The sequence below is a fragment of the Aulostomus chinensis genome, chromosome 11 (genome assembly GCF_037954235.1).
Source record: "Aulostomus chinensis isolate RoL2024-O1b breed Wild chromosome 11, RoL_Achi_v1.0, whole genome shotgun sequence".
Classification (NCBI taxonomy): Eukaryota; Metazoa; Chordata; class Actinopteri; order Syngnathiformes; family Aulostomidae; genus Aulostomus; species Aulostomus chinensis.
Window position 1 is genome coordinate 29,834,599 of NC_141330.1, and position 12,896 is coordinate 29,847,494.

Here is a 12,896-nt window from a genome sequence, read left to right on the forward strand (position 1 = left end):
CTGAACTCTGAGAAGTGCACGTTTGGGGCTGAGGAGGTTGAGTTTCTGGGCTTCAGGCTCTCAAAGAAGGGCATCACCTCTATTATGTCCCACACTGAGGCCATTCTGTCTCTGCCGGACCCGCAGTCACCTTCCCAGCTGTCGTCCTTCCTGGGGATGGCCGCCTACTATCTCAGATTCATGCCACACTACTCTGACTTGACAGCTCCGCTGCGTCGGCTTCTCAGAGCAGAAGTATTCGGTGGGGGAGAGGGAGGCACTGGCCTGCCTCTGGGCGTGCGAACGCTGGCATGTCTACCTGTATGGGAGGCCCTTCACCATCCGCACAGACCACCAAGCACTGACGGCCCTGCTGGCGACTCAAGGCTCAGGGCATAGGCCCATGAGATTGCTGAGATGGGCTGACAGGCTGAACCAGTATAACTTCGGTCTCGAGTTTGTGCCTGGGCGGGCCAATACGGTGGCTGACCTCTTGTCAAGAGCTGTGTCAGTGACGAAGGAGATGGGTGGGGTAACATTGGAGACTGAGAGCGACGAAGACTGGGTCAACATCCTGCATGCAACCCTCAGCTCAGTGGTCACCCTTACAGAGCTGCAGCAAGCTGCAGCTGCTGATGAAACTTTCTCATCCCTCCGCAGCTACATTCAGGACGGCTGGCCTGCCAAAGTGGAGGACAGGCTGCTCCCCTATTACCGCTTCCGTGACGAGCTCTCCTGCTGGGGGGAGGTGTGCATAGCTCATGGTCATCGTGCGGTCGTTCCGGAGGTTCTAAGGTCCAGGGTTCTACACATGGCGCATGAGGGGCACCTTGGGGAGGTCAAGGTAAAGCAGCGTTGCCGTGACACAGTGTGGTGGCCCCACATTGACTCAGATGTTGAGGAGCTGGTACGTAACTGTGCCTGCTGTCTCCTGAGCGGAAAAACAGGTCAGCCGGCTACAGCCCTTCTCACTCCAACACCGTGGCCATCTTCACCTTGGGAGCATATCCAAATCGACCTGTGTGGAGAACTTCATGGGGCACCTGCTCACGCTCGTTACCTGCTGGTTGTACACGATCTTCACTCAAAGTGGCCAGAGGTTTTTCCACTGTGCTCCATCACTGCGCACTCGGTTATTGACTGCCTTGACAACCTGTTTGGGCGCTGGGGCCTCCCTAGTGTCGTCACAACAGATAATGGAGCCCAGTTCACATCATCGGAGTTCACAGAGTTTCTCGCACTACGGAGGGGTGGAAAGACTGAATAAAACACTCAAAAATGGAATCCGAGCCAGTCTGGAAGAAGGGAAAACCTTCAGCGATGCTCTCAACCAAACCCTTCTGACCATCCGAGCATCTAAGCACTCTACCACAGGAGTGTCTCCTGCATTGCTCATGATTGGGCGTGAACTAAAGCAACCTCTAGACTGCTTGAGAGCTGAGCCAGTTCCTGCATGTAGGAGCTCAGGCCTCCAGAAAGCCAGAGCTCAGGTGAAGGGTGCACAAGCTCGGATGAAAGAGAGGTTCGATGCCAAGCACAGAGTGCTGACCCCCTCACTCTCCGCAGGGGATTGGGTCAGGATCAAACGCCTCCACCGCCAGAATAAGCTGCGGTCTTACTGGTCAGAGCCCCTGCGGGTGACGAAGCAGCAAGGGCCGGCCACTTACAGACTGGAAAATGGGACTCGTTGGCACTCAAACCGCCTGCACAGAGTCACAGCCCCACGGCACCTGGATCACCCGTGTTTTCAGCAGCGGCCTTAGGCTGGCAGCCCAGGCCAGGAACCAACCGGGTGGGGGTTGATGCAACAGAACCACCTGATGCAGTCGCTAGGCCAGCGCGCCCTCAGAGAGCGAGGGTTCCGCCTGTCTGGCACGGGGACTATGTGACAGGATGATAGTGACACTTGAGGGGGGGGGATGTGGACATAATATCATGTTTCGGTTTCCAGGGGGTGAGGGGAAAAATGTAATGTCTGAAAACGTTAAGTATTTTGCCCTGTTGGGCTATGTGAAGTTATGCACAATTAATGACATGTTACTGTGCCTTTAAGGTCTGCAGCTGTGATATACGGCAAGTGTCGTAAAGTGGGAGAATTGCAGTAGATCAATAAAGGCAAGATAAACGAAGCACCTGGTGTGGTTATTGAGTCATACACAAACATAATACGGGGAATAACAAAGTGCAACACAAAATCACCATCGGGGAAAAAGGGCACTACCAAGGAAACAGAAAATGTCCAGGAGAAAAAGCTCGCCAGTAGGATTGCTATAACGAAAAAAGTTATCACCTAAGTGGGAACACCAATACACAGAGCAGGGGATACACTGGAGAGCAGCCACTCGAAGACGGGTCGGGAGATGAAATCGTTTGGCAAGGGGAGAGTGGTGGAGCTGGCCTAAGAAGCCTGTTGATGATGATTGCATGCAGGTGAGTCCTGCTCTCCAGTGGATCAGCCCCACCCCTCTCGACAGCTCTGGCTGAGAAAGGGAAGAAAGAAACAGATTAATAACTCAGAACTAAACACACGCAACCATGACAGAAATGTTACAGTTATTAATAACCGTAACATTTCTGTCATGGCTGCGTGTGTTTAGTTCTAACATCAATAAATACTGTATAATGCTATGTAATAGTATCTGCTAATTACAGGACTTCCGTCACATAAACAGAACATTCATAGACAAGATACAACACTACTAAGCTATTTCTCTGCCCAGAAAATGCCTAGTTAAAGGAATCCTTACTTGGCCCGGTGGAGCAGTAAGGGATTCGATCTCCGTTGATCCAGAGCGCAGGTCGTCTTGGTTCGGAGGGCAGCAGAGCAGCGGTGGGGCAGCCTGCAGGGTCTGCTGGAGTTGACTGGTAGAAAGGTGAAGAAGCTGGAACGGGCTTTCTTTCACCAGGGACCAGTTCACGCGGGTTGCGTGGCTGGACGGTGGCTTCTCTAGACGAGTAGACGGGGGGAAGAGGTGTCATTTGCGGGGTCTCTGCCGTCGTGGACTGCCAGCTCCAGGTCCGAAGAGAACCGGAGAGGTTGAAGCGAACCAAAGAGCTTGGAAACCACCGAAGAGGTCGAACCTTCTTCGTGTTGAAGTTTTATGTGGACTGGCAGATGATGTCACTTCCCATGGGATGGTACTGGCTCTCAGCCAATAGCAGTGCATCACGCGAACTTCCGGTCAAGCAAGCAGGAGTTCGGGGGGGGGGGGGGGTCAAAGGTCACAGTGAGACCCCTTTTTTATGACCCTTTGTTCAAGAACATGTGGTCACTCAAATGCAGGCTTCAGAGAGGGGTGTTAGGCTTCACAAGTCGAAAGCCTTTCTTCAACTGGACTAATTGTCACATCTCTGAATTAATCTCTTGATCTGGTTGAGTTGGCACAACACTGGGTACCTTTTTAGTATTGTAAAGAGCTATACAAATAAAATTTGATTGATTGACTGAAGAAGAGTTTTGGGAAGACCTTGGATAGTAAAGAGTCAGCATCCACATGCAAGAAGAAGGAAGAACAAGGCGTGATGGGAAGTTACTGAGAGGAGGAACTTTGATGTATATGTTTTGGAAGACACTGAGAGTGTTCAGTGCAGATGTAGAACTTTGCCTGTACTCCTTGCTGCAAGTAAAACTTTGAATTGAGATGTCTGAGAATTTTATCTTGTGTGTTGGGAAATTTTTGGTACGAACTAACGGTGAAAATACAGTCTTTATCCTCCAGAAATAATTTCCTGTCAGCACCAATGATCAAACTGCACACCCCACTTACACTGATGAAGACAGGCTGCCTACATCACATAATAAAATACACAATCAAGCCTTGCGTGTTAAATGATTTTATTCAACATGTTTCCCCTCACAGTAGAAATGATTACAAAGTAATGATAACAAAGCATAACTGGATTAATGTCAAAATTATTTCACAGAGAAACGAAAACTTAAAAATACAAAGAAATAGGTTAGTAGGATGGGAACCATTAAGATGCCACGGCAGTCAGTGCCCGTAGGTCCATGATTTGATTAAATGACAAATTAATTTCTTGTGCAAGAAATCTCTCTTCTTGTGAACTAACATTTCAACACTACCTCTCCTGTTACTATGATTTCAGAAAAAAACATTTGTTTTTGCTGCTTAACTGCACTGCTTTAACGAACAGCAGTTAAGTACCTTTATATGTGTTATATGTTGATATGTAAATATGTGTTTTCATCAAGAATATGGTGACTGTATTCTTATCTCTTCAATGACAATTGTTGTTTAGTTGCAGATTTAATTTCACAATAATACAAAAACAATGTAACAATCTTTTGCTATAGACACACCCAACTGAACCTGAGGTAATATGGCTAACTATTTCTTTGCATGAATAAATTTTATACAGTACTTATTGCCCCAAACCTGATCAAAGTGAGTAACAAATGAGTAAATATGATTCACATAGACCATAGAAGAACTTTGAGAAGTGTAGTAATTAAGGAAGTGTGGCAGGACTCCAGCTCCTCCAGCTCTCTCACCTCATATTCAGACCCAGCAAAATTGTGGAAAGCAAAGAATAAAGCAACCACTCCTCTCCCTGAAACCAGCAATTGTCGAGCTGTAGGTCTCAAGATTGAATTATGTCTTTTCAGCTTTCAGGAGTCATTCGGCTGCCAGTTACCAAGGGTGTGAAACAGGGATCTATTATTGGCTTCTTCTTAATCCGCATTTATATTTATTACATTGAGTCCTGTCTTCATGGCTGCCAAACCCAACTGAACTGAGACAGTAACCACTGTCTTTTGATGCACTGCATGAAATTTGTGTGTTGTTTTTCTTTTAATATATCAAAACTCAGACCACAGCAATCTGCAAACCACTGCCAAAATGAAGTAGTCATTGAGAAGCAATTGAAAAATATATTTTTTTAAAAACTGCAACCGAGCAATTGATCAGTCAACATATGATCATGTAATTAACAGAAATGCTGCTTACAGCATGATGATGTAAGATGTTTTTTTAACCCATCAGCCACAAGATTTATAACCGGTGACCACTGTGCCCATGGGGAAAGTCAATAATCCTTTCTCAGATACCTGGTGCTTGGGTTGAAGCTTGGAAAGCAAACTTATGGAATCTCTCCCATATGACCTAAAACTGAAGTATTAAAACCTCTCATAGAACTGCAACTGTTCACTCCCTGTAACTGTTGTGACTAATTTTGATGATTATGTATGTTTTGCTGATGTGTCTAATCTCAGTTTCATCATAATTGAGGGTTGAACAACCTCTTAGCTTGAATGAATGAAAATGTAAAGGTTTCTGGTTACATCATGATTAACTTCCTGCAGCTTAGACCTTTTGCACAGATGTTGGTTACTTGTGTTATCAGGATGAGTTGAAGTATCTGGAGGCTGACCCGTTGCATCTCTCACTACACATCTGGCTGGAAAACACACAAGGAGCCTGTGATTAATAGATATCTGATGACTCTTACACGGGGGTGCAGTGGTTAGCACTGTCACCTCACAGCAAGATGGTTCCGGGTTTGAGTCCCGGATCTGGCACGGGATCTGCCTGCATGGGTTCTCTCCGGTACTCCAGCTTCTTCCCATCGTCCAAAGGAATCAATTGGGGACCAGGCTGATTTGATACTCACATTCATACCTATGGTCAATTTAGAATGTGAATGGTTGTCTGTCTCTATATGTTGGCCCTGCGATGGACTGGCGACCTGTTCAGGGTGAACCCTGCCTCTCGCCCATAGCCACTGGAGAAGACTCCACCCCCCAATCGTTAACAAGAATAAGCAGAAGAAAATGGATGGATGGATGACCATCACCATAAATATAGAATAATAAAATTCTGCATCTTTTGTTTTTTTAAAGGACCATAGGCAACAGGGAATCTATTTGATGTTTTCTCACGAACTGTTGATTCAAACAAAAGATTTAGAAAATGTATGCTTTAACTTACAGCAACTGCTTAAGAGCAGTAGAGGCTGTTGACACGAGCAATATCTTCGGAGCTCAGCTCTGTTGCAAGTCCAAACTGGAGGGAAGGATCACTCTTGGCCTCAAGGGTTGGCTGCCCATTTTTTGAGAAGGCTTTGCTGCAAGAGGTCAAAAACACAAGAGTTTAGGTTTAAAACTTCAAAGAGCCAATGCGCCACTGCTCACACCTGTTGTACCTGGAGGGGAAGGAAGCACAGCACAGCACAGACAGACAGACAGACACACACACACACACGCGTGCGCGTTGTGTGATTTCCATATCCTTGTCCTTGTTCAGAGTGAACTTGTATCTGAGCAGGAGTTTCCTGATCACAGCCACATGGTCCTGCCGAGGCTGCTGGATGGAGCAGTGCATTTTTGGGTGAGGATGATATTGTATCATTTTTGACAGTGTGATACTGTGGAGCAATTCTGGTGTCAGTATACTGTGCAACACTACATATACAATACTTTAGAAAGAACACAAGCACTCACTTGGAATACTGCATGACAGAGTTGAAGTCATAGGGACTACCCAAGTTGTTAGTGTCCACCTTCACAAACTGGCTCTCCAGTCCTGCAAGTAAGGATACACCCAAAGAAGTAGCAGTTAAACAGAGACATCAAGCTCACTTGTTTAGTTGGACTGATTGAATGTAATCTGCCAACTGTTTTTCAACATATCATGTGCATATTAATGCACATTGCTGGATAGTCAGAGCGATCTCTTTGACTGTCATTATGGTACATACAACAAGATGCAAACCAAGAGTAATGCTGTTTCTAAACGAGTCGTGCAAGACAAAGACTGCATCACTGTCAGTGTCTTCACCAGGACATCCTAGGTCGCAGGTCTATGATCGATTTTGTAGTTGTATCATCTGACCTGTGACATATTATATATTGTGTCCACAGACACTTGGGTGAAGAGAGGAGCTGAGCTGTCAACTGATCCCCATCTGGTGGTGAGTTGGATCAGGTGGCCTGGCAGGCCAAAACAAGTAGTGAATGTTTGTTGGGAACGCCTGGCGGAAGAACCAATCAGAATGATCTTCAAATCCCACCTCCAGCAGTGCTTTGACCACATCCTGGGGGCAGTGGGGGACATTGAGTCTGAATGGGCCATGTCCTGCTCAGCTGCTGTGAGTTGTGGCCGTAAGGCTGCTGGGGCTGGTCGTGCCAGTAATCCTCGAACCCGCTGACGTACACCAGAGGTGAGGGGAGACGTCAGGCTGAAGGAGGAGGTTTACAGGGCATGACTGGCCTGCGGGACTCCAGAGGCAGTCGACCGGTACCGGTAGGCCAAGCGGTGTGCAGCCATGGCGGTCGCCAAGGCAAAAACTCAGGAGTGGGAGGAGTTCTGTGAGGCCATGGAGAAAGACTATTGGTCAGCCCCAAAACATTTCTAGCAAGCCCTCCGTCACCTCTGGGGGAGAAGGCAGCAACTTGCCCACACTGTTTACAGTGGGGACAGGAGGCTGCTGACATCAACTGGGGAGATAATTGGGCAGTGGAAGGAAAACTTGGAGGAACTCCTCAATCTCACCAAGAGTTTGGGGAGTACTTGGGGAGGGGTTGTCCAAGGCAGTCGCCAAGGCAGTTAAGCATCTCCTGTGGTGGAAGAGCTCTGGGGGTGGATAAGATCCGCCCAGGGTATCTCAAGGATCTGGATGTTGTGGGGCTGTCCTGGTTGACATGTGCAACATTGCATGGACATCGAGGGAGGTGCCTTTGGAGTGGGAGACCGGGGTGGTGGTCCCCATCTTTAAGAAAGGGGACCAGAGGGTGTGTTCCAAGTATTGGGGATCACACTCCTCAGCCTCCCTGGAAAGGTCTACGCCAGGGTACTGGAGAGGAGGATCAGGGCAATATTTGAACCTCAGATTGAGGAGGAGGAGTGTGCTTTTCATTCCGGCCATGAAACCGTGGATCAGCGCTTCACCCTCGCTAGGGTGCTGGAGGGGGCATGGGAGTTTGCCCAACGGGTGGCAGGAGTGTGTTGTCAGTTCTCTGCGAATGACGTGGTCCTCTTAGCTTCATCACGACCCCACAGTTAACAGCCAAATGTGAAGCAGCTGGAATGAGAATCAACACCTGCAAGTCTGAGGCCATGGTCCTCAGCCAGAAACTGGTGGTTTGCACACTCCAGATCGGGGGGGAGGTCCTATCTCAGGTGGAGGAGTTTAAGTATTTCGGGGTCTTGTTCACAAGTGAGGGTAGGATGGAGCGGATAGGGGTGGCATCTGTAGTGACGTGGGTGCTAAACAAGTCCATTGTGGTGAAGAGGGAGCTGAGCCAGAACGGAACCATGGTTCTTCCCCTTTGTGTGTGTGTTGCGAGTGTGCATGTGTGAGTGTGTGTGTGCTTGCTCTCAGGGCCAATACAGCTTATCCCGATCACCTGTGCTGATGATCCCTGTGACTCAACTCTGTGAAACTTTTGTGATCTTGTGAGGTGCTAGTTTTGTATTATGAGACACACTATGTTTGGATGCTGTTAGTTTTGGTTGTGTGATTTGCCTTTTTAGGGCCTGAGCCTGAAGGTACTTGCTCGGCAGAGCAACACATTAGCAGCACTAAAAACAGTAAAAACACACACTAAACAGTGTCCCAGCCCCCCCCCCCCCCAACACCATCCCAGCCTCCCAGCCCCCCCAACACCCATGGGGCAGCTTGGCCAGACGGCCCGGAGCCGGTTTTCACATACGCACCCATTCAAAACCTGGTACTAGACTGTTTCTGTCAATGAGCGCACGCAATATGTGCATTATGCGCACGATTTCACCCCCTGAACAGGCATGAAATTCGCTGAAATTTGGCACACTTGTCCGGTCTGGCTAAAAATTCACTAATCACAAAAAAAACACCACAAAAGTCTGTAGCGCCACCTAGGCAGCCACACAACTATAAGATAATTTGGGTTAATTTGGAGCGCTATAACTCCTCCCACGAATGTCCCACAAACATGGGACGAACACCGTTGGACTCGGCTCATCAAGACGAACAATTCCTACACTCAGAACCCTCACCTATCTACAACAGAATGTCCACAAATTGGACAAAACTGTCAAAATCAGGACTTTTTTTACTCCCCCAACAAAATCTATCTCCTCCTGGGGCATTAATGCTATTGCTTCCAAATTTTCACACTTTACTCTCCCAACTTTGCTGATTAAAAGTTGCTAAAGGTTTTGATAGGAATTGCTCAGTTTCCATTTTACAAGCTGTCAAAGTGGGGGGAGACACGTTTCACGCTTACAATGGAAGCCTATGGGGAGACCATGTCCTCTCAGGGTACATACTGTCAAACAAATGCTTCTCACATCTACACCATACATCCCACAACTTAAACAAACACACCACTGCATTCCTGACAAAAATCCCTACAAAAATATGGTATTATGTGTCACTCCTGACCAACGTATGCTGACTTATTCCACTTTTCCACACTCCAATCCTGGAGCTGGAGGCCCAGCTGAGAGAAATCCCCGCACCGAGAGCACCTGCAGGTGCAGGTATGTCACTCCCTTCCGCTGGCTCTACCGCTGAAAACTTTGACATTGGTAAGCAAATATCTCTTGTTCCTCCTTTTAGAGAAGCTGAAGTTGACAGCTATTTTTCTGTGTTTGAGCGCATTGCGTTTGCGCTCCAGTGGCCTTACAGTGTGTGGCCTCTTCTGTTGCAATGTAAAATTCACGGTAAGGCCCAAGAAGCTATTGCTGCGCTTCCTATGGAAGACAGCTTGGACTATGAAAGTGTCAAAATGTCAATTTTGCGTGCCTATGAATTGGTTTCTGAAGAGTACCGCCAGAAATTTTGGAACCACAGAAAACCCCCTGCTCATGAGTTCATGAGGGAAAAGGGAAACCTTCCTGATAAATGGACAGGTGCCTGTAAATCAACAGACTCTGACTCTCTTCGTGAATTGGTTCTTCTCGAAGAATTTCAAAATTGCCTACCTGAATGAACAGTGGTTTATTTAAATGAACAAAAAGTTTTGTCTCTCTCTGCTGCCTCTGTTCTTGCTGACGAGTATGTGCTTACGCATAAGTCTGTATTTTAGTCAGTAAGAAAGAAGAGAGAGACTGCTTTTACTGTCACTGATCTGGACATCTCACAGCCAACTGCCCCACATTAAAACAGAAAGAACAAAACGGGAGTGGGTCGCCTCCGAAAGGCGTTGGGTTAATTAAGACTGAAAAATGTTCTAAATCTAACCCTGTGTCCCCTGTTTGCCCAGATCCATGTTTCGAGCCATTCTTATTTGATGGGTTGGTATCTCTGTTGGGTGAGTCTGCTGATCAGTGCCCAGTACGCATTTTGAGAGACACCGGTGTTTGTTTTCGGACACACACTCCGCGATCCACTTAAGTCCTTGCACGAAGCTTTTCCCTCCTCTGAATCCTCTCCTGAGCAAAACGTGCTTGATTTTGTAAGTCAATTTTGTGAAAGGTTGCACCATGCAAATTCACTCGCTAAAGAATGCTTGTTGACCCTCCAGTCTGAGATGAAGCATTGTTATGACCGTTCTGCTTTTTCTTTTTTAATGTTGAAAAAAAGTCCTTGCTTTACTGCCTATTCCAGGTTCTGCTCTCTTAGGTAAGTTTACGGGTCCGTATGAGGTCCATGAACATCTCAGTGAGACAGATTACATTATTGCCACACCGGAGAGAAGGCGTAAAACTCGCATTTGTCACATTAACATGCTCAAACCGTATTTTACGCGTGATTCAATATAAACCGCCGCTTCACCCGTAAGTTCACTAAAGCCTGCCGTTGCCAGTGCATTAATTGTTACGGAGCCTTCAAACATCGATGAGTGTTTAAAAATCCACCATTCATCTCATCAAACTGCTTGTCTGCCAAACTCGGAGATGCTTAAAAAGTTACCTTCTCAGTTAAGCCATTTAACCTGCGTGCAACAAAATGACATAACTGTGTTGATAGGTCGATACCAGTGCCTTTTTAATGACATCCCCACCCGTACGAATGTTTTGCAGCACGCAGAGATGTTAACGAAGCCAAACCCATTCATCAGCATCTGTATGGGGTAATCCCGGTGAGCATGAGTGAAACAGGAAACAAACTATCTGTTAGAAAATGGGTCAGCTGTGCCCAGCTCCAGTTCATCGAGTTCCCCGTGTTTGTTAGAAGCAAAATCCGACGGCTCTCCCAGATTCATTACAGACTTCCGCAAGGTAAATTCTGTCACTGTGCCAGTTTCGTACCCTCTTCCCAGAATGGAAGATTGTATTCATACCCTCGGCTCCACGAAATTGGTCAGTAAATTGGATTTGTTAAAGGGACACTGGCAAGTCCCATTAACTGAGTGCGCATCCAAAATCTCCGCGTTTGGGACTCCTGGCTGTTTTCTGCAATACACAGTCATGGCTTTTGGTATGTGCAACGCCCCTGCTAACTTTCAGCGCCTAGTTGATACCGTGTTATGTGGGCTGCCAAACTGTAACGCTTATTTGGAAGGTTTGATCATGTATACCATGACGTGGGAACAGCACCACATCATCCTTGAGCAGGTGTTTATGGGCCTCGTGCGCGCCTCCCTTACACTCAATCTCGCGACGTGTGAAATCGGCAAAGCCACTGTCACCTACCTGGTGAGACAGGTGGGCTAGGGCCAAGTTGAACCCTTGACTGCAAAAGTAGCTGCCATACAGAATTTTCCTGTTCCTCAAATGCGTAAAGCTTTGCGCTGTTTTCTTGGTATGGCTGGGTATTACCACAGTTTTTACCACAATTTCTCGTCTGTGGTTCAGCCCTTAACTTCTCTGATGAGCCCAAAAATGGATTTTGTCTGGTCTGATGCATGTCAGCACACCTTTGAGAGTGCAAAGTCCCTCCTTTGCCACGCTCCTGTCCTTGCAGCTCCTGAATTCTCTCGCGCGTTTAAATTAGAGGTGGATGCCTCTGGCGCTGTGCTCCTTCAGGAGGATAGTGATGGAGTTGACCACCCAGTGTGTTATTTTTCTAGAAAATTTAATAAACATCAGGTCAAGTGTTCCACCATAGAATAGGAAACACTTGCTTTGTTGTTGTCACTCCAGCATTTTGAGGTCTACGTAGGTTCCAGTCCTCTGCCGGTGGTAGTCTTCACTGACCACAACCCACTCATTTTCCTGCGGCACATGTATAACCACAACCACAGACTCATGCGGTGGGCACTGATCATGCAGGACCACAACCTAGAGATCCGGCATAAAAAGGGGTCTGAGAACATTGTTGCTGATGCTCTGTCCAGATTGTGATGACTTCAGGATTGTGTTGTTTTCTATTTGTTACAGACCTCTTCTTGAACAGGTTTGTACCCTAAGAGGAGGGGTGTGACAGCCACAGCCGTTTAGAGGTTCTCCCCCCTTTGTGTGCATGTGTGAGTGTGTGTGCTCGCTCTCAGGGCCAATACAGCTGATCCCAATCACCTGTGCTGATGATCCCTGTTTGGACAGACGACTGGCCGCCCATCGGCCAATCAACGGCAGGCAGCCTGATAAGAAGCTGGAAGACCAACTCTCGCCAGCAAGCTGTAGCCAGCCATGCTCCTGTGCCTACTCGTTCTAATAGACTACTTTGTTACTGCAACTCTGTGAATCTTTTGTGATCTTGTGAGGCACTAGTTTTGTATGATTAGACACACTAGGTTTGGATGCTGTTAGTTTTGGTTGTGTGATATCCTTTTTTTTTTTTACTAGTTATTTACCCAATAACTCTAGGTTAGAGTCTCCTTTTGTTCTCGTTTTGTTTTATCTTGCAGCACTCAATTAGTTTATTTGCCTCATTTTTGTTGTACAATTCTACAATTCTACAATTTCATTTAGCAGACGCTTTTGTCCAAAGCGGCGTACAACACAAGCAAGAATTTAGACCTAATTAAGGAGAAGTCCATAGGAAGCGCAAAAGTGCTTCAGTTGTGATTTGGTCACAGGTACTGCCATCTA

General features: G+C 47.0%; 1 protein-coding gene across 1 annotated transcript in view; it reads right to left on the minus strand.

Moving 5' to 3' along the window:
• Positions 1-4,065: 4,065 nt before the first annotated feature.
• Positions 4,066-12,896, minus strand: part of LOC147253959 (hatching enzyme 1.2-like) — a 30,732-nt gene continuing 21,901 nt past the window's right edge. Inside the window, exons 10-12 of the mRNA XM_086219333.1 lie at positions 6,443-6,524; positions 5,931-6,066; positions 4,066-5,400 (exon numbers count right to left, since the gene is read on the minus strand). Of these exons, the coding sequence (XP_086075459.1) occupies positions 5,940-6,066; positions 6,443-6,524 (209 nt within the window). The 3' untranslated portion in view covers positions 4,066-5,400; positions 5,931-5,939. The remainder of the gene's footprint in view (positions 5,401-5,930; positions 6,067-6,442; positions 6,525-12,896) is intronic.